The 27,852-nt window shown below is 50.4% G+C and overlaps 2 protein-coding genes across 2 annotated transcripts in view; one reads left to right on the top strand and one right to left on the bottom strand.

Annotated features, from left to right (window-relative positions):
• The first annotated feature begins 1,284 nt into the window (after positions 1–1,284).
• PCARE (photoreceptor cilium actin regulator) lies at positions 1,285–11,102 on the top strand. Its single transcript, XM_033125345.1, has 2 exons — positions 1,285–4,967; positions 10,652–11,102. Exons 1-2 carry the CDS (start codon positions 1,285–1,287, stop codon positions 10,830–10,832), a joined length of 3,864 nt encoding a protein of 1,287 aa, XP_032981236.1. The 3' UTR covers positions 10,833–11,102.
• Positions 11,103–21,582: 10,480 nt separating this feature from the next.
• Positions 21,583–27,852, bottom strand: part of TOGARAM2 (TOG array regulator of axonemal microtubules 2) — a 41,001-nt gene continuing 34,731 nt past the window's right edge. The window contains 2 exon segments of the mRNA XM_033124438.1: positions 21,583–21,914; positions 26,053–26,139. Of these exon segments, the coding sequence (XP_032980329.1) occupies positions 21,583–21,914; positions 26,053–26,139 (419 nt within the window).

Genomic DNA, 27,852 nt, shown 5'->3' on the forward strand with positions numbered 1-27,852 from the left:
GCATGAATTAACTTAGTCCCCAGAACAGCCCCGTGAAGTAGATACTATTATCTCCTTGTCAAAGATGAGCTCTGCCTTAAGGAAGTTCAATAACTTGTGCAAGTTCCTCCAACTAAAGGGAGAGGGAGTCGGGATTGAAGCCCTAGTCTCCCCACTTCAAGCGCTTGCTCTGAACTTTACGAACAGCAAACAGAGGTTAAACGGAGATTTTAGATGGGCAGCTGCTATCCTTAGCTATGGACAAGAGGACCACGCACGTAGAGCAGAAGCTGTGCTTAAAAAGGAAAATAAGTTTTTCCCTTTAAGTTCTACTCCTAATGACCAAATGGCTCTCCACAGCCAGTTTTAGCTTATATTCCTATGGGAAAGGTTTAATCAAACAGCCTCTTCCTGTGAGAGCACTGCCTCCCTGAGCCTCTGTGGTCCCTACTGACCGGCCTTGAGCTTCATGTGGCCGTGAATTTCTCCGCTTTCCCCCTCTACACCAGGGAGGATGGCTTCCCTGCTACCTACCCCCCTTTCCTGGTGTAAAGGAAAACCACCTCGTCTTTTTTACTCACTGTCTTATTTAGGGGATTTCTCCAGCACTAGAGTCATGGTGTTTTTGTTAGTCACACAAACAAGAATGCATTGCTTCTATTACTGTCTATGTGTGTTTGGGGATCTTCTTGATAATAGCAGGCTGGTTTGCCTGGATTAAACTGTGAAGGTCACCCCTCTGCCAGGATCTGTCATCGGTGAGCTCTTGCTTCTTTTCCACAAATGTGTCTCTTCCAGGGCTTTTTGCAATTATGGCTCGTTCCTCTACGTTTCATATGGCAGGCGTGTGAACAGAATTAAAAGCATAAGCACGTGCAAAAATAATCCGCTTCCCAAGATAGTAAACGCTGAGAAGTTCTATATTAGAACACACTGGGGCTGCTGACTGGCTAGAGCGTGATTAACCTAATAGGCTTAAAGTTCCATTTGCCATCCACATCTGTCAGGGCACGAGCAAAACGCAGGCCCCTAAGACACGACACTGAGGTCCTTTACAATTGCCCTGCTGCTCACTAACAGCAGAGGGTTGAAAACTTAGAAGAACAGAACCACAGACACCGTGGCGGGGCCAAAGAGGTAAAGAAAGCTCGTTCTGGGTTAAGGACATTGTACCATGGACTTCAAAGGCTTCTGACCTGGAAATGGCTTGGACGGACTAGTAAGACTGCCTTTTGTTCCTATTTCAGATATGATTCTCTGGAAATTATGAATCTTGTGGGTGGGAGATGACTACAAGCTGAAATCATGGGGTGTACGCCTTCCCACAGTGACGTTGTTAGCAGCGTGGCTAAGAGTGGCATCCAGTTTTTTAAAAAGCCCAAAACAATTCTGCCAGCAGGTCAGGGGGGCAGTGAAAGATGCTCCGTCCCTTTGCTGGTTCAAAGCTCCACCTGCTGTGACTCTGGGGGTGACTTGTCCCAGGGACAGATGCCAGCAGAGGGGCAGCCAGGTCCCAGATGGACCCAAAATATGGTCGAAGGTTGTCAGCTCACAAGAGATTCCACTGTAGGCAAAAGGAAAGATCTGGAAAAACTGATCACAGAAACCCAAACCACTGCATCCCAGCTGAACAAGTCACAAAGCCACAGGGCTAAGGACGTTCCATTCAAGACCCACAGGTCACAAGGAGCAGCCTTTTCTGGGGAAGAGAGTGATACCCAGGAAAACTTCAAGTGGGAAAGGGAGCTGAAATGCCACAGGTCCGGCAATCAGGGCCATCGCAGCCAAACCACCCTTCCTGCTCATGGGCCAGAGGGCAAAGTGGACTTTCCTGAGCCGCTGGTGAAAGCCCACCAGCATGCTTACACCTATCTGCACTCCTGCCTCTCCAAGTACGAAGCAATTCTGAGCCTCACCCATCAGGCCACCCAGACCCAGGAGCTGCTGCAGCCCATGGTCAGCTGCCTGCTGCTGTGCTTTGACAAGGTCAACCAGCTCTTGGGGGAGCTCTCCAGGGATGGAGAAGTGCTCCTCCAGGAAGTTAGGGGGGATCTGGCATGGCCGTTGAGGAAAGGAGAGCCCCAGGAGCAGCCAGATCTCCTGCAGCAGCTTCTGCAATACACAGTCTGCAGGCTGCAGGTGCTCAGTGGCACCGTGGCGTCACTCACCGGCGGCTTCCTGGAGGGCTCCAGCAGCTACCTGCAGGCCACCGCAGGCCACTTGGGAGATAAGCTGAGCGTGAAGAGGGATGTGGATGAACGCCTCCTAAGGGCTCTGGGGCAGCTGGAGAGCTTGGCGAGTGGCCACAGCGACCCCGGGGTGCAGGGTCTCCCCTTGTGCTCCGAGGACAGTGGCATTGGTGCCGACGCGGAGTCTGTGCACCTGGTGGACAGGCTGGGCCAGCAAAGCAGCTGGGACTCAGTGTCGGAGCCTGTAGAATGGAAGCCAGGGATGTCACCCACAGTGGAGGCCAGGCTGTCGGGACACGCCCGGCAGCAAAGTTCGTCCTGGAGGGCTTCAGACAGAGCCCAGGACTGCCCACTCTCAAGGCCTCCTACGACAAAGGTTCAGCCAGCGGCACAGCATGAAGCAGGGAGCCCAGGTGCCTCCAGCACAGGCCCAGAAAATACTACCTCCAGGCCTCTGGGGCTGGGCAAGGGCACTCTGTGTGGCTCCTTTGGGACCAGGATCTCCGTGGAAGTGCATCTTTCTAAAGGCTCCAGGTTGATGGATACTCCATCCCTCAGTGAAGCAGAGAACAGCAGCACAGAGGAAGACGGTTTCCATCCAAGGCCGAGGTCTTCACCTGCTGGCCCAGAAAGCCCATTCCAGCCACACCCCAGGAGGCTGAGGGACCCCCAGGCCCAGGAAATGATTCTGAAGATGAAGGAAGCAATCAGTGAAAGGATCAAGTTTGTCCCTGTGCCCTCCAGGCTCCAGGACTGGGCTGAGGAGGAGGAGAGGAGAGCGGTCCCACCAAGACCGAGCACAGTCGGTGGAGGCCGGAGGACCCCTGAGAGGCAGAGGAGGTCCCAGTCAGAGGCATGTCTTAGGAGCCACGTGGAGGAGCCCACCCTCCAGGAGCTGCAGAGGGTCCAGCGAGACCTCAGCCAGCGGCTGGAGGAGTTCTACGCCCTGGGCACACGTCGGCCCGGGCGGAGCAGGGAGCAGGATCTGCAGCGCAGAGCAGCCGCCCTGAGGCCTGGCCGCCGCGGCAGGGTCGGCCCGAGCAGCACCATCCACAAGCTCAAGGCATCGCTCACCGAGAACTTCAGCATCTTGCCGAGTCAGGACAAGAGCATTTTGCAGAAATGCAGTCCCCATCCTGAGAGTGAATGGCCCCGGCAGGGGGAAACTGAGGGGCTTCCAAATGCTATCCCATCAGGGGAGAAGGCCAGGCAGGCTCCTGGGGCTGCGGACTGGGGCGTCAGGGCTCACCCCACCAGGACGTCAGTCAGGAAACTCATTGAAACGTTCAGTCCCACTGAGAGTCTGAACACACTGCGGGAGCCTAAGGAGTCTGGGTCAAGCCCTTGTCCCAGGAAGTGGGGGGTCCCCATCATGTCCCCCAGATTTCCCATTTACAGAGGGCTTGCCCCTTTGTATCCGAAGCCCCGAATTTCTCCAGCAGCGGACAGAGGACTTCTCACAGCAGGCCCAGGCTGGAGGCCCTTAGCTCCTATCTTTCCCGCTCTGCCGACAGCAGAGGCATCCAAGAATGAGGCCCTCTGCTGTGAAATGCAGGAAGACCCAGAGCACCTCCCTCCACCACCTCTGGAAATCCTGATGGACAAATCATTTACTTCTCTGGAGCCCCCTGAAAGCAGCGACCTGGTAGGGAGCTCCCCCGAAGGGACCAATGTGCCAAGGCTGGGAGGGACTGGCCCTGCCCGGAGAACATGGGCTTCCCCAAAGCTCAGAGCCTGCACGAGCCCCACCCACCTGCTGCCCAGCAGGAGCCCTGCCTCCTCCACCAGGCCCCACAGCACGGGGCCAGGAGGCAGCAAGAGCAGCTGCAATCCTGGAAAGCTTCCCTTGGACCTCAACCACCTGCCAGCAACCAGCCGAAACGCAGAGGGGGAGGGTGGCAGGGCTCAGAGTCAGCCACAAGCAGACAGGGCCACAAGCGTCTCCAAGCAGCCCCAGAAGGCAATCCCCTGGCACCACGCCAGCCACACGTCTAGGCAGAATGGGACCCCGGAACCCAGCCTGCCCAGGCCAATTCGGGGGTCACATTCTCCCGAGGCCCCAAGGCAGAGCCAGGTGAGAAGCCCCCCGCTGGTCAGGACGACCTCCCCCACAAGGGCACACTGGACACCCAGAGCAGACAAGAGACACTCAAGCCTGCCCTCCTCTCACAGACCTGCCCAGCCAAGCAGTCCCTCTTTGCACGGGTCCTCCAGCCCAACACTTAGCCCTCTGATGAGCCCCAGGGCACTAAGCCCCCCAACAGTGAAGAAAGGAGCCTCCCCGCCACCCCAGCACGATCGGCCCAGCCCTGTCCCAGAGAGCCCAGACGCTCAGCACAAGACCTCCAGCCCCCCTACCCAGTGCACAGAAGCAAGTTCACCTGCCTCTGGCCCCTCCCCATCTCCCCCAGTATCGCCACCTCAGGGGCACGAGGAAACAAGAGATTCTGAAGACAGTCAGGCAGCCACCACCAAAGCATCTGGGAACACAGGTTCCATATTCTGCCCAGCCACCTCCTCCCTGTTTGCAGCTAAATCGCCATGCTCAACAACCCACCCACTCACCCCATCGCTGGCACCTGAAGCGGGGGGCCCTCGTGGGACCCCTACAAGGTGCTGGAGGAGCAGCTCAGGAGCACGACCGAGGGTGGGCTCCCAGCGGGGACTGGCCCTCTGTGCCCTCAACCCTCAGCCCTTCGTCAGAAGGGCAGCTTCTAACCGCCAGCCGGGACTCCGCCTCCGACTGCCTGTCCCAGGTGCCTCCAGCTACGCTTGTGAACCCCAGCTTGGCCCGAGCAGGTAAGGAAAGTCCTCGTGCCCTCAGGTGCCCTCAGTTATTGTAATAGAGCCGAGGGGTCCTGAGGATCACCTGGCTCAGTAGCTTTCAAACTGTGCTCCAAGGATCTAGGAGTGTCCAGCACCCCCGCCCCACCGCTCCCCCAAACCCAGAACAACTGTGTTCATCGGCCACTCATTTCAAGTTCCGAGAAAGATTTTAATTGAAAAGAGGTTCTGCTGTATTAAAAATAAAGTTTAAAACAGCCAAGTTAGTCCAACCACACAAACCCCTTTATTTTACAGGGAAACTGAGATAAAGTGACTTGCACCCCGCCCCCCTCCAGTTGAGTCACTGTCACCCTATCTAGAACCAGCAGCCTGGCTTCTGTCCTTCTTGACTTACTGCAGTAGACCAGCATCTAGGCATGAGGTTCTCAAACGTGGTGGTCCCGGGGCTCCTTTACACTCTTCAAAATGACTGAGAACCCCAAAGAGCCTTTGTGGATAGGGGTTGCATCTATCACTTTTTACTGTATTTAAAATTAAGAAATGTTGGAAATATTTATTAATTAATTTTTAAATGACCCTATTATATGTTAACATAAATAATACATTCTTATGAAATTTAACTATATTTCCCGCAACAACAAAAATTTAGTGAAAAGAGTGGCACTGTCTTCCATTTTTGCAAATCTCTTTCGTCTGTGGCTTCACAGAAAGACAGCTGGATTCTCAGATCTGCTTCTGCAGTCTGTTGTGATATCACACATCGTGTGCACAGGAAAACTCCATTCTATATTCATGAAAGAATGAGTGAAAAAAGCAAACAAGACCTTAGTGTTATTATGAAAGTAGTTTTGACCTCATAGAACCCCTGCAAGTGTTTCGGGGGGACCCAGGGGACATGCCTTGGGAATGGCTGGTCCTAGAGTAGGGAATATCCCCCAAGGACCAGCCTCCACTTCTCATCCAATCCAGCCTCATCTCCACCTCTCCCTTTAGAGACGTGGAGAGGAGGAACAGGACTCTTCGTGAGCACTGAGCAGCAGAACCCAGGTGGAAGCGTTGCCATCCTCACCCTCGGCCGACTGAGTTACAAGGATGCTTTCTCACGAAGGCAACTGACTTGCATGTCATTGGCCCAGCCACACAGACAGGCCCGGGCACACGGCTGCCATGGGCCAGGAGCACAGGGCCCCAGCCTGCCTGAGCATCGAAAGGACTCGTATGCTCAAGTGGTTGTTTTACAGAATAAATGGAGAAATGTGTCTGTCTTTTCCAGAATTGTGGCATGGGGCGGGGAATGTAAATCCTATCAGAGAGGAACTCTTGTCAATGTGTCTCGATATCCGAGTAGACAGAGTTCAACCAGCACCCGTCCTTCTCTCTTTGCATCGCCCACCATTGTGCAAATCAGCTGTTAATTTCTGCCAGAGTGGCACGTGTTACAGACGTAATCTGTTGAGGCATAAATAGTAATTTTTTTTTTACAAAGTACTCAGCAGTCAATTTTAAATAAAGATATTATCTGGGGAAAGTTGTGCATTATTGTAGTTATATAACCTTCCCCAGCCACTTGAAAGAAATGAAGTATTGATTATTTTTGCAAGAATCTTAATGTAACACTGCTCTTTTCTTAAATCTAAAATGAGCTTCCTACAGAACAGTGTCTTTCATCTGAGAACCTCTATAAATGTTAATGCATTACGCCTCACACTAGCCACTTATTCAGTTATTAGATTTCTAAAACTGTGCCCTTCAGGAGAAGAGCTGGAGAGAACAGGGACAATAAAACGGCATTAATTAAAAACACTAACATTTTAAAACAGCAGGAGCAATAATAAAGCAACATAAAATTGTTCAAGAAGAAAATAATGCCCTTCTCTCAGGCTTTTCCTCAGAAGAGGGCACCCTAAAATGTTGTTTTATGTCCTGAATCTTAGTGCTTGGAGAGATTGGAGTGGGGGTGGGGGTAGCTTGAAAGAGGAGGATTCTTAAACAGGAGCTTTCCCAAGGTCATGTGGAAGGTCACAAAATGATTCTCACCCATTCCCCCCATCTCTTGGTAAGACCACTCCTCTGAGCCATTCCCTACTATGAAACTGCACACGTGATGGATGTGATGGGAAAATGCTCGTTCCCTGCTCCCCACCCCTCACTCAACTCTGTAAAGTTGCCGTCTAGGAGCAGAGGCAGGTCCACGGTAAGAGCACTGAGCATTTTTCTGCTCTGTAGATCGCAAGCATTTTTTTCTGCCCTCCTGCATACAGGAAACCATACCAGGGAACTATTCATGCAATAAGCCACCGAGCCAGTGCCAGAGAGCCAGAAACTGCTCAGAACAGGCTGTTTCCCTAAGCAAGGACACAAGTCGTATCTTGCAGCACAGGCAGGCTTGCAGCACGAACTGGCCTGCAGCTGGGTGACCGCTTCTGGTCATCCATGTTAGGCACAAGCCCCTCTTATAGTAAAAACGGTGATGTTTACATCCTCCAGAGAGTGGGGCCCAGAGGATGGGGAACAGTCGATCGAGGCTTATGCGGGAAGCTCAGTTACTGAGTTTCAACAGTAATTTATTTCTGTGTTGAATGCCCTGGCAGACGTGCCAGTCTCTAGGTCTTGGCATGCTGGAGCACTGTGAGCATTCAAGAAGAGTCCAGTCTTTCTCCCCTAAATGCAGTGCTTTTGGTCTTTGCTAGCACAGGACTTCCCAGGAAGGGGCTCTCGGCAGAACCTTCCCCCCCATTTCCTGGAACAGGCTACCTGGGCGGCCTGCCCCCCAAACGGTTCTGGGAATAGATGAAACCACAGCCACATGGTGGCAACCAGGAAAATCGACCTCCTAGCCTGAGCTTCACGCAGATGTGAAACCTGGTTGAGGTTGGGAAAGACACAGTTCTAAGAAAGACCAAATCATTAGTCAGGCTTTGCAGTCAGGCTCCACTGACACTATATGCCACAGCCTCTCCTCTGGACATGTCCTTTCCATGCCGGCCAGCTGCTCCAATCAGAGAACAGCAAAGGGTCATGGAGGAAGTACATCCTGCATTTGCCGTCCCCTGTTCCTGGGGTTCAGGGAAAAGTAAGGTGGGAGCTGTGCCCATAAATCACACTGGGTCCTGCAGGGACCTGTGATGGGGCCAGAGTCCAACACGGATGAGACTGGCTCTGAGTACCACAGTGGGTGGGTCCCTTTCTGCCTGAAAAGCATGTGTACCAAGTATGACAATTAAGTTCACGAACTCATCCTAGAACAAGTGCCACATCCCTCATTGCTGAATATCACTACGGTCACCTTCGAAGTACTCCCCTTGGGAAGCTATGCACTGATGCCAGCACCTAGTCCACCCTTCAAAGCAATTTTGGAACCCTTTTTCTGGAATGGCCAGCAGAGCTGTCGTCATATTACCCTTGATGTCCTGAATGTCATCAAAATGTCTTCCTTTCAATATTTCCTTTATCTTTGGGTACAGAAAGAAGTCATTGGGGGCCAGATCAGGTGAGTAGGGAGAATGTTCCAATACAGTTATTTGTTTACTGGCTAAAAACTCCCTCACAGACAGTGCCATGTGAGCTGGTGCATTGTCGTGATGCAAGAGCCATGAATTGTTGGCAAAAAGTTCAGGTCATTTTCGTCTAACTTTTTCACGCAGCCTTTTCAGCACTTCCAAATAGTAAACTTGGTTAACTGTTTGTCCAGTTGGTACAAATTCATAATGAACAATCCCTCTGATATCAAAAAAGATTAGCAACATCGTTTTGACTCTTGATTTGGACTGATGGAAATTTTCTGGTCGTGGAGAATTGGCTGATTTCCATTGTGCACTTTGACGCTTTGTTTCAGGGTCGTATTGGTTCACCCATGTTTCATCACCAGTGATAACATGGCCCAAAACATCGTCTTGCCTCTCCAAAAGGTCTTGGCAAACTTCGACTCTCCTTTGCTTTTGTTCATCCGTGAGCTCCTTTGGGACCATTTTTGCACACACCTTTCTCATGCCAAGATTTTCAGTTAAGAGTTTCCAAACTGTTTATCGATGTTTACTTGGTCTGCTATGCTTCTCACAGTCATCCGATGATTTTGCTGCACAATTCAACGAATTTTTGCAATGTTTTTGTCAGTTCTGCTCGTTACTGCCTCCCTGACCTCTCTTCATCAGTGACGTGTTCTCTCCCCTCAGAAAAATATTTAACCCATTTGTACACGGCCGTTGTCTTCATGGCATTATCCCCATAAACTCGGACTAACATGTCCCTGATTTCACCTCCACTCTTGCCAAGTTTAACAAGAAATGGAATGTTTGTTCGTTGGTTTAATTCAAGCTCAGACATTCTCGCAACGGCACACACAAACATGCTACAACAATAATGAACGCTATTCAGCAAGACACCACCACACGTTGACACGAGTACAGCTGTGAGACACTGATATACCAACCTTACTGAGCTGTTTGCACAGTGCTGCCAATGTACGTGCATGGTGGAAAGTTCGAGAACTTAACTGTCAGACCTCGTATATGTGAGTCTTAGTGCCACCCCACCTCACTCCCCCATTCCTGTTACAGTAGAGCTCATGGAATAGTCAAGAACATGCTGTCACAGGCAGGGAGAAGGGCCTTCTGGTCTGTGCGTGTGGGGAGCTGGGTCTAGTCCTGACCCTAATGTGATTGACTGAGACACTCTGACCCTGAGGGGCCCACCTGCAACATGACAGGGTGGTCTGGAGGGTCCTTTCTAGGTGTGACATCCTAGTCATGCTCCAAAGCAGCACCAGAGTGACAGCTAGCCATTTATTGAGTGCTTTCACACGCTAGCTAACATGTTACGGGTTATACATGCTTTATCCAATATTGGTATTTTTGAGTGCCCTATAAGATGGGTGCTAGTATTAGCTCCACTTTGCAAAGAAGGAAACTGAGAATCAGAGAGATTAACTAACATGTACAGATCGCATAGCTGGTAAGTGGAAGAGCCAGGACTTGAACCCAGACAGCTAGACTCCAACCTCCACACAGTAATCGTAAGGCTAGCCTGCCAGCACACGCCAGTGTGGCCTTCTGAGCTGGTCCCCCTTTGGGGCCAGGCTTGCGCCATGCTTGTGACCACCCTCCACTGTGTATTCCCAACGCATGGGAGGTGTCCCTCCCCACTCAAAGCCCTTCTCACAGCATGACTCAGCAGTGAGGAAGGCCTGTTATACCCAAATGCCAGGCCTGGGCCAAGCACTTTCCATTTTATTCCATTCAGGAAGAGGGTGGCAACAAAGCAGGGCAGGTTTTGTGTGGGTTTTTTTTTTCTGTTATTGTTGGTGTTGTTTTTCGTTCAACTAGCTGAGCCTAGCCTTTTATTAAAAAAAACAAGTGCTTTAAAAACAAGCCCCAAATAAAGGCCCAGCTCCCAGAGCTCCTGAGGGAGTGGCTTTGTTCACAGCAGCAGGATCCTGGGGGTGAGAAGAACAGGATTCAACCTGTCTGCCGAAGTGCCAGGAGCTTGGCTCCCACGGCGCCCGGCCACAGCAGACACGCAGCAGAACAGCACCAGCCAGGCAAGCCTGACACAAAAAGGCAGAGGCCTGGCACCAGGGTCCACCAGGCCTGTGGGAAGGACAGACCAGGAGGGATAGAAAGGCAGGATGGAGAGAGGGGGACGGGCTCAGAGGAACAGCAGAGGAGTGTTTGATCTGTATCTGTCCTTTCTCCCAGCAGCAGCAGGGAGGAGAGCCCCAAGAAGGACACAGAGCCATGGAGCAGCCCCTGTGCCCCAGAACTGAAGGGCTGCAGCAGGGGTGTACCTGCCCCAGAGCTCTGTGTGCTGGGCCACAGGCTGCAATGGGAGGACAGCCCTGGCCGCACCCAGGACAAGCCCCAGCAGAAAGAAGTAGCCTGACAGACTGGCCAACACAGCCATACTGATGCCAGTCACCCCAGAAGGCAAAGGGTGACAACCAAGCATCAGGCTGCCCCATGGATGGTGGGCCAACCAAACTCCTCCTGAGATGTCCAGGAAGGACCTGGAAGATGCACTGCCCAGCAGGTCTGCTTAATTCTAAACAATCCTGTTTAGAGTCCCAGCTCCTGGTTTGCCTTGGGGTTCAAAGGTTAACTATAACTTTGGACCCCACAATGACACTCTTTAATCCTTCAAGTATGAACCTTAATTTAGAAGGAAAATGTGTTTATTGCTTGCTTGATGGGTCAGGTGTCTTACCCGGTTTACCTCCGTGAAATCATTTCATCCTCACAATAAACAAAGCAGATAGCATTCTTCTGCGTTTGCAGGTAAGAAAACCAAAGCTCCCTCCCACCCGGCGACTTGCCTGAGCTCACACAGCTAGGAAGAGAACAGAGCAAGACTTTGAACAGGTGTGCCAGCACTGGAACTTATTGTCTTCTGTTACATTTGATTGCCCACGAGTATTCCACCACTCCAGGTGCCTAAAGCACACAGTTGCACAAATGGGTGGAAAGCTTTATTTTTCTAAGGCTAAATACTGGTACAACATTCAAGACCCGAGGGAGAGCTTTGTGTAGAAGCTGATTGCTCCAGAGATAAGAAGCTGAGGTGGAATTAAGACACACAATCCCACCCACCCTCCTTCTCCAACGCCCCCAGCTCAGCACCAAAGCCCTAGATGCAAAGCTTCAAGTCCACTCTTGCAGCCATGCCACCTCTCAGGCTGTATGTCTCAGAGGTGCATCTCCACTGCTCTGGCCTACGCGTCCACATGCCTCTCAGACTGAGTGGGCACGCATGTCCCAGCCTCCCAAACAAGGCAGCCTGTTCTCCATGCCCCATGGGGTCTGGAGCTCAGGAAGACAGGCACGTAAGGTGCATGCATACATACATGTGCCATCTCCCCCAGGGGCTTCTTGGCCAACTTTATCCAGGTCACCTGCAGCACTTCTGCTAGAGTTGAAGTGAAGAATGAATGGTGGGTCATTCGTGCCAAAAACAGGCTTCTGTTAAGGACCTAGATATTTGCTGCAGATCTTGGAATTTTTCCATTGTAGGCTGTGGAGTGCTTTCCATTTAGAAAAGAATTTGCAGTAATTGGGGATTCAATGCCGGCTCAGTGTGTTGTCACAAGACAAGAAGTCTCACCCACAGGGTACAGCTAAGAGGAAACCCTCCAGATCTGCTGCAAAGCTGATTTCTTAAGTTTGGCAAAATTATAGACTTCAAGTCCTTTCTTGTTGAAATAGATCATGACTTAAGAACATGTTAAACTGCATCCTGGGGACTAAGCTACCTCCTCTGGGGTAGGCCATGAGTCCAAGTCAACGAATCCCACCTTTACTTGTCCAGTTATTAAAATAGGGGATAAAGGAACATCTCTTCAAAGGCACTCAAGGAACAGTGATTAAATTCTCAAGAGGGGCCACAACCCGCCCCCACCCCCACCCCACACACACTGAGAATTGTCTGCACACCCAGCTGTATGCTCACAGTTGCTATGTAACTGCACTAATCGTCAGAGCAGAGCTCAGGCAGCAGCAGGGCCGGTTCTGGGGCCCTGCTACACCCTTGGGCAGGGGGGTGGACCCTGGGAACCGCCTGGGCTGCAGGAAATGGGGTACACCCAGCTGCCCAGGCAGGGCAGGGCTGAGGTAAGTGTGTGAGAACAGTAGGTTTAGGAAACCTGCTTGATATAGAGCTGCTCAGTCTCCCTACATGGTTAGGCCTGCAGCGTGGTAGCCAGGGTGGGGGAGGGGTGGGGTGCTGGGCAGGCTGGGCACTGAGCTGAGCGTGCAGGAAGCAAGCAGCGTGGAGAGACCCAGCTCCCAGGCAAAAGGACTGGTCAGAAAGTGGACCCTGCCCTGGGCTATAGTTTAGGGGCGGGCTTCCTGGACGTCTGAAGAAACAATGCAGAACTGCAGCTGCAGGGAGACTGGACAGGGACACAGTTGATGACACTGGGACACAGCGTGGGGACGTAACCACAGGGATGATAAAGTCTAGTAACTGGAACCAGGGTAGAAGCAGGAGTCAGGTCCATATGAAGGGGAAGTGAGGCTGAGTCTCCAGCCCCAGGCTCCCCCTTAAAGGGCCTCATCTTAGAGGTTTGGAGCTGGCTTGAGTGTGTAGGGGGCTGAGTGCACCCAGCTGCAGCGATGGAAGCTAGAGATGGGCAACTGGGAGCCAGGCAGCCTATTAGGTCATGGAGGGGTCAGCCTCAGAGAGAACACCCTGGAGGAGTCTGGAGTGCACCACTGCTGCCCTCCCGAGTGTGTCTGGCAGGAGCCTCTCTGAGACCAAGGGCTGCCCCTCCCCCAAGCTAGGCTGGTAAGCAGCAGCCAATATCCACCCCTCCTATGCCACAAGCAGCAGTGGATGGAGACAGGCCTTCCAGGATTCACGCCATCAGCCGTGCCGCAGTGCATGGCTCCTCATCCCTCCGCATTTACTGAGCACCTACTTCTGCCAGGACAGTGCTCGGCTCTGCCATGTATCCCATGTGTGATGTAATGAGGGGCCCCAAAGGTCTCCAGGCTCAGGCAGCAGGGACAACTGGCTCCTGTAGACATCATGTTGCCCCATGACCCAGAGGCTTCAAGAGTCCCAAGTCAGTTTCCCTGGGGCAGACAGAGAGGGGTTGCTAAGGACAAGGGCCTGGGTGTCAAAGAAGATCAAAGGTGAAGCAGTGCCAAGCTGGCAGAGGAGCAGACGGTCCACGAGACGCCTTTATGGTTATCAACTGCCAGATTTGGATCCCAACTGCCAGAGGTAGCCCAAATTACTTGTGCATTAGCCTTTGTACAAAAGAAAATAAATCCGCCACAACAGACCGGTTGTGTGGCATAAGGTCAGTTTCCCACCTCCTGGTGACCAGGCCTTCCTTTTCCCAAACCCACGTTTTAGGTTCTGCCTTGGACAGCACTGCTGGCGGCCCACAGGGAAGCCCAACTCTGCAGCTTCTCAGAGGGATCACTCTTACCCACCCAAGAACCTTGTCCTTGCTCAAGGGAGAAGGGAGGTTTTTGTTTTGTTCTGTCTTTTTAAGTTAATTAAGCCAATAGACCCAACCATCGAGGACTCAAGAGTCTGCTTTTGCTTCACAGGATTAGAAACCAAGAAGGAATGTTGGGTATAAAGACAAAAGGGAGCTCACCACAGGAGATCCATTTAAGGAGTACATATTACACCCATATTCTTATTTGTGCCAACTCTTGTCCATGGAGAACCCCAGAGCCGTGAAGAGGGAGGTGCTCAGTCGGCCCTTTATCCAACTTATTAGTTACATAGCAAATAGTTCAGCCCCAGGGGAAAAACACAATTTTCTGGTTCGATCAAAAGGATTCAGGGAAGAAAAAAAAGCAAATATAATATTCTGATGGAACAGTGATAGCTTTTTGGAGGTATAAATACAATCTTCAAGATGAACTGTAACCTCCCTCCACAGCGTGGGTCTGAGGGGTTGTATACTACCGGGGGTGCCAAAAAAATGCATACAAGTGGACACTTTGGTCAACGTTGCTCAAGGTGTAGTTCGCCGTAATCAGAAATGTCTGGACGTTGATGGTCACCACTTTGAGCACCTCTTATAATTGCAGAAGTCAAACGTGACTTGTATTCATCTTTTGTTATCGGTATGTATTGAGTATTACAAATTTAATAGTTTTTTTCTTTCTTAAAATGTATACACATTTTTTTGTCACCCTCTGTATAAGTAGTATCTATTTTCCTTCCTCACATCATACACCCAGTTCAGAACCTAACATAATCCACGTTAATAAAAAGTTCAGGTAAAATAGATCAAAGACTTTTCTATCATTCTGAAGAGCTTACATGTGACAAGACTTGCCTTGTAAACCCTACAACATTAATGAGAGGGATTTTGACAAATACATTATTTTGACAAATACTTTTTTCCTAAAACAAACCAGTGTTTTGCACGTACCCGGGGAGATGGTGCCGTGAATTGTATGCGAATTGTCAATCGATCACCTGGTTGACCAATTACAAGCTGCCAACACTCACTCCATCTTCCAAAAGAAAACTTTTCAAAGATAACACACGTGTTACGTAGCCCCACATCGAAGATTCTGTTGAACTGCCTTAAAGTCCATGTGTTCGGAGCCTACAGTAACACACCCTGGTATATTGTGCTGTATTTTACTCCCTGTGCCTACCTGAAGTTTAACTAAAGCCCCATCAATCCATCCAGACGTTTTTATGCAATGTAATTAAAGAAGCTTTACCCATGCAGAGAAGCAAACAGCTAATTCACTCAGCGCGCGAATTCACTTTTATGGAGGGCCCTGGACACTGCTGGCTTGACTTACATTCCCGGATTTCAGAAAGTAGCCTAACTGATAGTCTGTGGGCCATGTATCAGGTGACTATAGAATTCACCTGGTCTAGGAGTCCGGGTTCTGAATGCAATAAGTTAGAAGTCTAGTGCATGAATCAACAATCTGTTTGGGCAAGAATGATGGCACTAGCAGGATTCAGGTAATGCCCACAGACAAACCTGATGGACCTGCATTAGAGGAAGAAGAAAGAAAGGAGGAGTACAAGGAGAAAGGAGAAGGGATGTGGCATATGCAATGGGTACTCTCAGAAGCCAGAGTTAGAATTAGGACGCAGGAGCTGAGGTCCAACATATCCATCAGCCCACTCTGTGACCTGGCTTCCTTCCCAACCCATCTTTTGAGCCACCTTGGGGAACTGAACTCATAATCCCTCTGCCATTTTTGTTTTTAATGGTCATCGCTGTCTTCTTTGTACTTTAAGACTGTGATTAAGAAAAGAACTCAGTACCATGTCCCCTCCCTTTCAGATCCGCTCTTTGATTCTTGGAAAAAGTTAAAAACAGCTGCCAAACTCAGCTAGAATTGACTTCCACCTCTGAAGGATTCCACGTCTTTCAAAGTGGAAAGACTTTAAAACATTTTGCTTGCAACCACAACTACACTTGTCAAGTAGATCAAATAGAAAAGGCAAATTAAGCTTTGGAATCCCCCATTTATCCCCATGTTGGGTCGTGAGTGATCTGTCACTCAGATGGTGTGAATGATTTTAGTTCCTTCTGAACAGCTGGCTTTACTGGGATGAGGCCAGAGTTAAAAGTTACAACTTTTCTTTGTGTGCAACACTACTTTTTCAAAATACAATTATCTACGTTATTTTATTAAATCAATCATTGAAAAGAATTTATGAACACAGCAAGTGTTTTGTCAATTCCTTTTACAAATTAAAAAACAACAGTAAGTCAAGAAATGGCTTGCTGCAAAGACACATTGCCAACAAGTGGCAGAACAGGTCCCCTAGTCCCCGGCCAGCCTTGGTTCTAACACCTTCTGAGAGCAGTAGATTACTGGGGGGTGGGGTGGGAGCAACACGAGAAGCCAGAGGAAAAGATACCACAACCTTCTTTGGAAGAAATTCTCAGTTTTCTCCAACATTTACAAATAGGAAATTATCTTTCATATCTAGCCCAAGTCCAGCTGTCATTTTAACCATTCCTGTTAAACTAGCTTGGATGGAAATTCAAAACAAAATATCCAAGAGAATTTTTAAAAATAATAATCCCCTTTACGTACTGTAATCACTCCCCATCCCTCCCACATACGCACATATAAAACAATTTTTAAGAAAGAAAATCTTAAAAAAAGAAAGGAACAAAGAAAGAAAGAAAAAAAGAAAGAAAGAAAGTCTTTTCCAAAAATTTTTGTTCCTCATTGTCATGACCCCCCAAAGTGGGTTTCCAGGTGAAAGCCATTACAGGAGCGGATGACACTTCAGGAGACAATGGCTACACTTTATTTCCAGAGCCCCAATGCGGTAAAAACCAGTGGACGAGACAAAAAGGATATATAGACCCTGGGAAACAGATTGCCTTCAAGAAAATTATTTATCTAGCTTTTTTTCTCCTTTGGAAGGAGACAGGATTGGTTATGTTTGCAAAACCTGGGGAGTTTTTAAAGCTATTGTTTAGTTAATGGCTTCTGACACCAGCTGCTGAGGTGCTGGATAACTTTCTGGATGTAAAAATTCTCCAGAAGAACCCAAGGTGACGCTAATAACAGCTGTCAACCCACACAGAGGTAATTATAAAGCCGTGATTAAAACAAAGCAAAACCTTCAAATGTTAATAGCCTTCTTCACTAAAACACCAGGTGACAGGATACAGAGAAGCCATCATGTCCCCTAAATAAGCCCCAATAACGATAAGGACCAAACTAGAATCCCTGAGTGTCCCTGACTCAGAAACACCCACCTGGTGAGCCACCCATGCACCATGAGTGATGAGGATGCCCTGCCTGGAGACGAGCTGGGAACAGGCAACGGTTAGGGCACTGCTTCTCCAACCTGCCCGATCTTAGGAATCGTCGGACTGCTTGATAATTTGCAGACTCTTAGACCCCTCATTCCAGGAACGTATCTACAGCTGAGACTAAGAATCTGAATTTTTAACCAACACCCATCCCTGTCTTCCTCCCTCTTCCCCAAGTAATTGTTTCCATCAGCGTCTTTGGGAAATACTGGTTTAGGGAAGCTGACTCCCAGGTGTGGGAACCGAACAACCACTGAGAGCACTGAGTCTGTGGAAGAGGTTCTGGACCTTGAGGGTGTGTAAGAATCACAGAGGGTTCTGATTCAGCAGGTCTCGAGTATGGCCCGGGGTCTGTACTTTAACAAACACCAGGGGGGCTGCTCTTGCCAGCAGGCCACAGTCTGCTCTGCGCCTACATCTTTCCCATGCCAACAGTCTCCGTCGGATCACGGGATGCCTGCAGCCTCCCGTTTTTTCCACTGTAAAGCGTTTCTACTCCTGTGCCTGCCCTTGAGTCTCTGCCAGTGCACAGGTAATCGTGGCTGACACCTTTGCTATAGCAAGTTCTGAATGAAGGCTGGGCTTTTCTCATTTGGTTGATCTTTGTTTAATCCCACCAATCCTATCCCCACCAAAGGCCATGGTTGGACAGCCGAGTGTTCGCAGCACGCCCTGGTCATCAGAGCAAACCAAGCAGACCCTCTCTGCAGACCAAGCAGACTTTAGGGGCAAAACTCTGGGGCCAGACTAACTCTAGGAGACCCTGGGATTTCAACTGGTCCTCTCACCGGGCTCAGACTGACGCCGTTTGGGGAGGCAAACATCTCGGAAGCACAGAGTACCCCGGAGCAGGACAAGGACTTGGGAGTCAGACAGACCTGAGCACAGATCCAAGCTCCAGCCCCTTCGTAGCTGTGTCTTAAGGTCTGGCGTCCACAATGTGGTCCCTGCCAGACCAGCAGCAGTGACGTCACCTGAGGGCTTCTCGGAAATCCAGGAGCTCAGCCTCACACCAGACCTGCTGAATCAGAATCGGCACTTTCACAAGATTCCCAGTGGTTCCCATACACTGGCGGAGGTAGCTTATTAAACGCCTCTGAGGTCCAGTTTCCTTACCAGGAAATGGAGAAAATAATATCTTCCTTATGAAACATGGAGAAAAATGAGACTGGGAACACTGCAGACATGCATTCAGTGGAGAGGAGGCTCCTCCTCTCATCTTTCCGTCCCGGGGCTCTGTTTTCCTCCCACCATTGTCAGGAGAACAGACGATCCTCTTTACTCTCATCTTCTCTCCCTTTCTTTCCCTAATGACAGAGAAGAGTTATAATGAAAGGAAAGTGCTTTCAGCAAGAAAGTGCTTTTCCATCCTCCAACCCATTCTGCCCCCAGCTGAGTCAGGGGAGAAAGGCTGGGGGAAAAGTGAGACTGCCTAGAGCCGAGCTTCTAGATTTCACAGCCCAGGGTGGCTGTGAGGGACGTGTCACGTAAGGAGAAGGGAAAGACAGTTGAGAGATGGCAACTGCCCAAACGGGAGTACAGCCCTAACTCCCAGCAGAGAGCTGAAGGTGCTCCAGCCTCTGACAGTGGCTCTCAGGCTCCCCAAAACCCTGAGGCACATTCTCTCTTCTTCCAACTCCAACGGCAGCAGAAACCACAAGACCCCAATGCTAGCTGCTCCTAAAGCAATGACTCCCCAAAAAAACGTAATGGCCGACGTTCAAAGACTTCCTGGGCTCTTGGCCTTGTGGTAATTATCTCATCAATTATCACAATAGCCCAGTGAAGGTGGGCATTGCTGTCGTTTCTTCCCCACCCACCTACCCCATACACGACACACACACACACACACAGAAAGGTTGACAAATGGGTCCAAGCCCACACACAAAGCAGCGAGCAACAGAACCTGAACTTGAGTCCAGCCTCTCTGACCCCAGCACCTCGCCTGTCTCTATTCTCAATCCCACAACACCCCCAGGCTGTCAGGTGAGGAGAGCTGACATGACAGACGCCTGGAGGGCCAAAGCCGTGGCCACTTTTCTACCCCTTGATTTTACTGTGGTTTCCGAATTTGGCCACCCATTGGAATTACCTGAAGAGAACAAATGAGAGAGAGAGAATCGTCTAGAAATTGGAGGCTGTATTCCCACCTCTAAGAGCATCTTAGGTAAGTAGAGGTCCTGGCCTCACACCCAGCCAAGTAAAGAACGGGTGGGCTCAGCTCAAACCCACTCTGGCTCCCAGGACGAGCTTCGTTTCCCCGCACTGGCCATCCAGTAGGCCTCCTTCTTGCAGGCATTCCCAATAGGCCCAGACCCAGGTTACTAATGCGCTGACTTTGTTTTAAAAGTAACATTGTGGGAAGCCTTTGGAGACGGACATTTCCTGTGGCGCCAGGACCTGCCCATCCCGTCCCCAGTGGGGTGGTACCAGGGGCATCACCCACAGTCCAGGGCTGCCTGGGACTAGATTAAAACCTGGCCTAGTGAAGGAAACAAAACCAGGCAAAGATTTACTCTTTGCTTTTCCGCTGTTTTCAGCTGCTTTACACTCTTGCGCCGTGAGGGTGGGTACAGAGCACAAGGGATGGAAGTTTCAGGTTTATAAAGGTATGAACGATAAGACGGGAATGCAGGAAGCCAGGATAATGACATTGAGCTTGATTTCTGCCTTCAAAATCCCTGCCAGGCTCTACGTCCATAGGCTCCTACAGTTCTGGAAAAGTCCTGAAATACTCTGTTTCTAGGTTCTGGGATCTTGACAAGCAGGAAATTCAATCTCCTTACCAAACCAAAAAAAGTTTGCTCAGACTCCAAGCAAACAAAATCAATTAAATTGTGTAAAACTTAGCAAACATTTAAAATCAGCCCCTTGGGCATCTTTGATGGCTCCCTGTCTAGCAGGTCTTTTAACGAACCTGGTTCCCAGTCAGAATCAACAAAGGGCAAGGTGGTGGCCAGGAAGCTCCTGCTGGGGTCACAATTAGGTGAGAAGTGCTCACACTGGGGCTAGAATTACCCAAAGTCACACTTAAGCTGCCTATTTAAAGCCCAAGTCCCACCATGCCTGCGTCATGCCCAACCTCACCCCAGGGCACTGGGGGGAGGGGCGGCCTAGTTACACCTGGCAACATGGGCAAGATGGAAAAGCGGCCTCCTCAGCCAGAGGCACTCACGGGGTTTGGAAATACATAGGTGAGTCAATCTGGGGCTTCCCAGCCTGCCTTTGGCTGGACTCCCCAGGAGAGCCTCAGAACAGTGAAGCTCTGCTGGGGGTGGTGACAGCTGAGAGAAAACATGTCAGCGTGAGGCTGTGGGCTCAGGGCTTCGCAGTCTGGATCTGCCCCAGAGTGTTGCCCTGGGTCAGGGCTCCTTGGCTGGGCCTGGGACACACTATCCCTTCAGCCTTCACCTTACCCATGTTTTATGGTAATGACCTGAGTTCTGATTCTGCCCGGTCACACGCTGTCAACCTGCCACCAGCCCTAGTGAAGGCAGAGCCACTCTACCAGGCCCAGAGCCTAAGCCCCGGATGTCCCCCGCCTGCTGCCAGGACGCCATTTCTCTGCTGCCTCATCAGTGGGCAACAACTTCTTTCAACTTCCTCGTGTCCTGGCCCATCCTGCATCCAACACACCTCTCCAGCTTCATGTCTGGCCCAAATGGGGTAATCTGTGCAATTGAGCACTTGTGCATGACATCTGCGTACCGTGTACAGCTTTACACTCTACAAAGTGCTTTCATGTATGGTATCTCAAGTGTGAAGCATCGTTTACGCCTCTTTAGAACTAGCCAGGAGGCCACCTTCCAGAGAAGGCGTGTAGTAATGCAGATGTCAAACTCTCCTTGCTTTTGGATAAGCTGGACAGGTCTCATTAGAAGGTTTGCATAGGACCAGCTGACACTGCGCAAATTTTGTAAGGCAGAAGATTCCCAGAGGTGTCTGTTACACTCACCTCAAATAAGGCCAGTAACAAGTACAATGGATTTAAATGACCAACTCAAGGTCTCTAGTTTTGGGGGTTTGTCCAGCTGCTCGGGGGGCAATGCCCCCAAATTGTCTGCAATATATGGATCTGTACTACACTTTTTCTCCCTTACTCTTCGTCTCCGTATTGTCTACAGCTGGTTTTCCTATTGTCATGTTTTGTTTTGTTTGTCACAAACCTAGTTATTGGAACATTATCTGCGGTTAAAAAAGTGGAAGATAAGAAAACCTTAGAAAAATAAGTAATTCTTTTATTTCTACTTCAAAATATACTATGTACATCTGGAACTCTAAGAGAAAGTAGACCAGGAGATAATGCCATCCAAAAAATAAAATAAGATAGAAAAAGGATTGCCCATTTCAGATCTGTGTCTAATCCAGCTGAAAGGGGCATGAGCTGCCAGTGGTCTTGTTGTCAGGTGCCAGCCCTCTGATCTTGGAGCCACCTCACAGGGATTCCATGTCTAAGAGCTCCTGGAGTGTTTGGAGGACTTGCTTTGGCTGGCCTGCGGCCAAGTCCTGCAGCCGGGAGCCCATCTGCTCCTGGAGGCACCTGGACAGCCGGCACACCACTGAGCGGACGTTCCCACTGTGCCCAGGCAGGACACCGTTCCCGATCATGTTCTTCAGGAAGTACCAGAGGACCGGAAGGACATGGCGCTCCACGGCCTGGGGCTTTCGGGGGTAAACCGAGGCCACCAGCACTGTCATGCAGAAGAGAGGAAGAGTTACTTGAGTCAGGCACTCTCTCCCTCTCCCACTGCCTCTCTTAGAACACCTACTCTGTCCCTCAGAGGGCAGGCAGCCCAGCAGGGCTGACTGATCCATTAGACAGAGTACCGAGGGCTCACAACATGTTTTCATTTTCTTTTTCAATCAGAAAAAAAAAATATGAAGATATACAGTCTGGTCTATATTTGTGTTTATACCAACAGGTTCTAAAATACAATTTCTCATTTTTTTCATGGAGGAAGGCGTAGGCAAAGGTGAAAGTGCTCAGGGCCCATGCCAGCCATCATGGGTCCCTTCAGCCCAGAGGAGAGGAAGGAAGCAGACACACTGGGATAGCAATCCAGCCTCTGCTATCGACTGGCTGTGGGAACTTGAGAAAGCCACCCAACCTTTCCCAGCCTATTCCCCACTCTGCAAAGATAACAACCCTGAACCAAACTCTTGAGATTGTTAGAGATTAGGTCATAGTAGGTGGGCAGGTGACAAATAGCAGCTGGTATTGGTGTTGCTTTAATCTGCATTACCACCTAGGAGAGCTCATGCAAACACAGAGAACACGTGTACTAGGGAGAGAAGTCAAGACTCTATCAAATGAAGTATTCTGGACAATAAAACAGCCAGCAGGAATTAAGACCAGTGTGGCCTCCCCATTGTCTGGATGCTAAACCTCAGAATAAGACCAGCAGCCATGTAAGAGGCGTGAATGTGCTCTATAAACCATCATTCAGTGATGAGTGTCCCCAAATCTGGTTACCCAAGGCTCTAAACCCCAGAAAACCCAGAAGCAGGCAAACCCTCCAACACAGAGTAAATGCGGGACTGCCCTCATGCCAAGGGCTATCCCAAACTGCTTTGGGGGGTGCGGGGGCGGGGCGCTGCTCCTGCCCTCGGCCATGGCCATGTTATCCTAAGTGCTTTCGTGCTAATAATGCTTGCTTTATAATCAGCACACTCTGCGTGTCATCTTGCCAAAGGAAAAGTGTTGGTGAAGGCAAATGACTCTGAGAGCAGCATTTTATTTATTTATGGGGCAAAGAAACTGGAAGGTTCCCTGGGCTAAGGCATGCCTGGGACACAAACACGGCCTGCAGAGTCCTGGGTCGGGCTCAGAGCTCTGCAGTGTGATTGTTTCATTCTCACAGCACTGTGAGAGGCAGGATGCCGGTCCATTTCAGGAGTCAGAAGCTGGCCCAAGACCACACAGCTAAGAAGGGCAGAGCTGAGGAGAGAGGCCAGATCTGCCTTGACTCCAAAGTTCATGCTCTTTCCACCCCTCGCTGCTCCCAAACCTCTAGCGGTTCTGCATTTCAGAGTCTGGTCTGGAGTTTTATTTTTAGTGACAACCCCAATTTGTCCTTCCTTCATCAGCTTAACATCATCCAATACCTCAGGATATCTTTCAGCAGGAGTCCCACGGGGCCCCCTCTGATTTCAGAGACAGCCGGGGACAGTGGAAAAGGGGAGACGACCTGGGCCCCCTCAGGGCTTCCTGACGCGCTCACAGGGCCATTTCCCATGGACTGTGTATGCTGACTTTCAGACCACACACAGTGGGGCCTCCTCAGGGGTTCCCCAATATCACAGAGCCCTCAGAGGTAGAGGTGGTCCTCATTCCTGGGGAAGGTAGGACTGTACCCAGTAACTCAGCCCAGCCACGTCCAGTTCTCTAGGAAAGTCTCCCAGAGGAGAGGGGCCTCCAGCAGCTTCATAAATTGAGCAGGCTGAGAAGGGAGGGCACAGTGAACAGCAAAGCCGCCCCAGTCAGCCTCGAGAGTGGGGGAGCAAGGGCAAGGTGGGAGGGGGACAGCACGAGGGAACCAAAAGAAAATGCTCCTGATTCGCTGTTTCCTCTGAACAATGGAAAGGTTTCCTAAATCTGCACTGAATCTCACCTGCCAATGAAGGTGAGAACTTTCCCCCAAACCAGACCCGGGCAGGGCTTCCCTGCTTCCCCCAAAGGGCGAGGCGTGTACCTGCCCCCAGCAGAGCTCCTTCCCCCTCCTGCCACTGGAACTCTCTCCCTGCCAACAGTGAGGGGGTTACACTGCAGCCCCAGGCAGCTGGCTCCTCAGGAGGAGCATTCATCCCACCCCCCTACACAGTCCCACACCCCCGGCTCCACAGAGGGGAGATCACTGGCTGACAGGGGCGGCTCTCAGGCCGGCGGAGGTGGCAGTGGCCTTTCTGGGTGTAATCACGAGAAAGAAAACCCCTTTAAACTCAAGCTTAAAAGGCAGCTGAAGGAATTAGCAAAAGATTTACTCCTGTTAAGCTGTGCTATTATTAGTCCACACCTTGTGTCAACTGAAATTGTCTTCTCTGTTCCAGGCTGGCACCTGGTTAACGGGAAAACGGCACAGAAACTCTTGCTTTTGGAGTCTCTTGGAAATAGATGGAAAATATTTACAATAAATAGATAATCTAATGTGAGGTACGCACCCAGCTCTGGGCCCATAAATTACCAAGGACAGGTAGGCTTTCACCCAGAAAGTGCTGATTTTGAGCATCAGAGAAGCGTTCCTTGTCTGGTACCCAAGGGGGTCTCAGTTATGTGGCCCCATTCTCACCCCAGGGCACCCTCAGCAGGGCACTGTGGCTGCATCGTGGCTCCCAGCCCTGCCTCACTCACCCCACCTACTTGGGTATGGCCTGGCACCTGGACAGGAGGGAAGGGGCCACGCCAGGGAAGCTGAGGCAACTGAACCAGGGCAAGAGGTAATTCCAGGAGCAAGAAAGGGGGCGGTGGAGGAGCTGGAGTGATGCCCTCAGTCAGGTAACATGAGCTGAGCACCCCCTGAGGCCCCGATGCTTGGAGGCCCTGGCCGGAGCCTGGTGTGGGACATGCTCTGAAGAGGCACATGAAACCAGGTAGGAGGGCTGGGGAGAAGGGAGGCAGAGGAAGTGACGCCAGAAGTGACGTAGAGAAAGGCTTTGCAGGCCAGGAGCCACATGTGGGCAAGCAAAGGTGAGAGGACAGGAAATCAGCCAGTACAAGGCGGGTGGCACGCTGGCACCAAGGAGGCAAAGGCAGGGCCTGCTGGAGAGAGGCTGCGGGCTTGGCTCGGCAGCCAGGCTCCTGGGGACAAATTCTGGATTACTTGCCCAGGGAACTTGGGCACTTAACCTTCTGAACTCCATGTTCTTTATTTCTAAAAGGATAACCATGGAACCCACACCTTCCTTGAGGGGTTGTTATGAGGATTAATGACCCAGGGCACATAACTGGGTTTGGGGTAGGGAACAGAGCCCAGAGGGCCAGTCAATGACAGGCCTTGAGAGCCACTCCAGAGAGCCTGGTCACTTCCCTGAAGACTGCTGGGGAGCCAGGCGAGGATTTAAGGGGGCGGACATGAACCATCTGCATTTTAGGGGGTCATCAGGAGTCCAAAGAACAGACTGAGTCCTGCCTCCTTCCTGGATGGGGCCTTCCCAAGATAGGGGAGGGGGTTTTCAGCAAGGAATGATGACAAAACCAAGTTAAGTAACCTGCCCTAGGTCAGAGTTGGCAGGTGGCAAATGGGTCTGTCCACCCCGACGCCTATGTCCTTTCCATGCTGCCACCTGAAGGGCCAACAGGAGAAGTTTTCAGCCTTGAGACTTATCCTGCAAACCCAGAGCAGGCATAAGCTTGGAGCAAGCTTGAACAAAGCTCTTCTCCACGTAATCCAGGCCCGGGCACCTGGCCAAGGGGTCAAGTGGGGTCGAAAGCCAGCCTGTGCTCTGCTTGCCAGGCTGTACATGCCAAAGAACAGGCAACTTTATCTAATTGTCACACCAGTGCTGCTGCTGACAAAGCCATGACCCACAAGGCGGCTCTGTCTAGAAGGCGTCAGGTACCCTGCAAGCCAGCGGCAGAGAGGAAGAAAGGCACAACGGCTTCTTAAAAACTATTTTAGTTATGTCTAAACCTGCTTCGTTTTGACCAAACACAAAGATCGTCTTCTGCCAATGTGAGGAATTATGTTTAAAAAGCAGATTATCAAAAATTTTAAATGGTTTGTGATGATTTTGGGTCTAAGATTAGTGGGTGGTTCAACCTCGTGCGGGGAGAGAACAGAGACTGACTGCAAGGCAGTGGGGTCGGGGGGGGGCGTGTTTAGGGGTGCTCACCTGACAGCCGGTCTGTGATATCAAGCACTGCGTGGCCACTCAGGAAACGCACCCGCCCAGCAAATGCTTGCAGGAGGCAAAGGTTGTCTAAAAGAGATAGAGAGTGTCAGTGGCCTGAGCCACGCGCAGCTCAGGGACTCAAAATGCCTGTGTGGGAAAGAGGCCCGTTGTGGAGCCGAATGGATTTTTCCAGGTCACAGTGGGGCCACTTTTAAAAAGTGAATGTACTTAGGTTGTTTGGGGAAGAGGGAATGGCCTGCAATAGTCAAATTGGTTCCAAACAGGCCTCATTTCCTCCCATGGATCTGCGTCATACTTTCTGTGCTTCTTCAAAATTGCTGTGAGCTTTGGGGGATAGATAGATAGATAGATAGATAGATAGATAGATAGATAGATAGATAGATAGATAGATAGATAGTAATACATGATTGATAGATAATTGATAGATGGTAATAAATGATTGGTGATAGATAAATATTAGGTTGGTGCAAAAGTAATTGCGGTTTTTGCAATTATTTTTAACCTTTTAAACCACAATTACTTTTGCACCAACCTAATCGATAGATAATAGGTAGGTAGATAGATAGATAGATAGATAGATAGATAGATAGATAGATAGATAGATGACAGACGGATGATAGAGACAGATAGATGGACATAAATGTGGATACATAAATGTAGTTTTAGGGGAAACTGAGGCACTGAGCCATGGTCACACCAAAGGTTAATAAAGGGTTGGGGTCAGAATTCAGAAATCCTGGCTCTCTTCAAAGCCTGAACTTGTGCTTTAAGCACTAGGACATACCCACAGCCAGGTGGTCAGTTATTTCCACAATGAACATTTACTGATGTCCTCTCTGAAATAGGCAAGGAGCTAGGAACTAAAGAAGAGCTGTCCTCCTCCTGCTCCTCCTCTTCCCCCGCAAGAAGATGTGGAGACAGACACTTAAACGTGAACTCTAACACAGAGGGAAGCACATGCGCATCTAAGAACCTGAGCTGGCGGCGGGGTGGTGTCGGGAGCTATTGGGACCAAGTCATCGTGGACTATCAGACCTCCCCCGTATGAGTGCTGACAGTCCCACATCCCAAGAAACCTCCCAGCCCCTGGCAGACCGGGATGGTTGGTCACCCAATCAGGAGCAACTGGCTGTCTCTGGAGGCGTCAGAGGAGGGACTTTGAGGGTTGGGGGTGGGGGCACGTATTATCTCTCAATAGTTTACATATAATCTCTCTGTGTAAGACCCAGGCCCAGATGACATACTTGTAAAGACAGCAGAGTTTGTCCTCCCTATGCCTCAGGTCACCTCAGGAGTCTAGGGAAAAGAGGGCGCTTTCATCGTTTCCTAATTGTGGGGTGGGGTGGGGGCGGGGATGTTTCAGGATAAAGAGGCTCTCCGCGTTCTCTGATGGTGTTTCTACAGTCTATTCCAGCACGACCCCACAGGAATTGCATTTAGAAGCTGCTCGTATTCCCCATGCTAGCTCCCATCTCCGGGTTTCCCAAACTATTAAACTTGAAGTCCTGTATCACAAAGATACGCAAAGTGAGGAAAGTGGCCCTTCATCTGAGGAAGGTATGCTAATCTAGAAAATACACAAGATCAAACCAGTCTCCTTTTCCCTAGGGATAGCCTGGGCCATGAACCCTGGAGGCACCCAGCATGCCCGGCTCCCCGACATTTTGCAAACATAGAAGTCACAGCATAGTTCGAGGGGAGGTAGGGTCAGTAACAAAATGCATTTCTCAGGGACGTGGCTGTTGGGCCTGTCTGCACTTGTCAGGGAGGGGAGGGGCA

The sequence above is a fragment of the Rhinolophus ferrumequinum genome, chromosome 13 (assembly GCF_004115265.2).
Source record: "Rhinolophus ferrumequinum isolate MPI-CBG mRhiFer1 chromosome 13, mRhiFer1_v1.p, whole genome shotgun sequence".
Classification (NCBI taxonomy): domain Eukaryota; kingdom Metazoa; phylum Chordata; class Mammalia; order Chiroptera; family Rhinolophidae; genus Rhinolophus; species Rhinolophus ferrumequinum.

Bases quoted from the DNA above. Each gene is read 5' to 3' on its own strand.
- PCARE (XM_033125345.1), top strand. From the start codon at position 1,285: ATGGGGTGTACGCCTTCCCACAGTGACGTTGTTAGCAGCGTGGCTAAG. The intron at 4,968-10,651 runs GTAAGGAAAGTC...TTCTCCCAGCAG, and splicing joins CCCCAGCTTGGCCCGAGCAG to CAGCAGGGAGGAGAGCCCCA.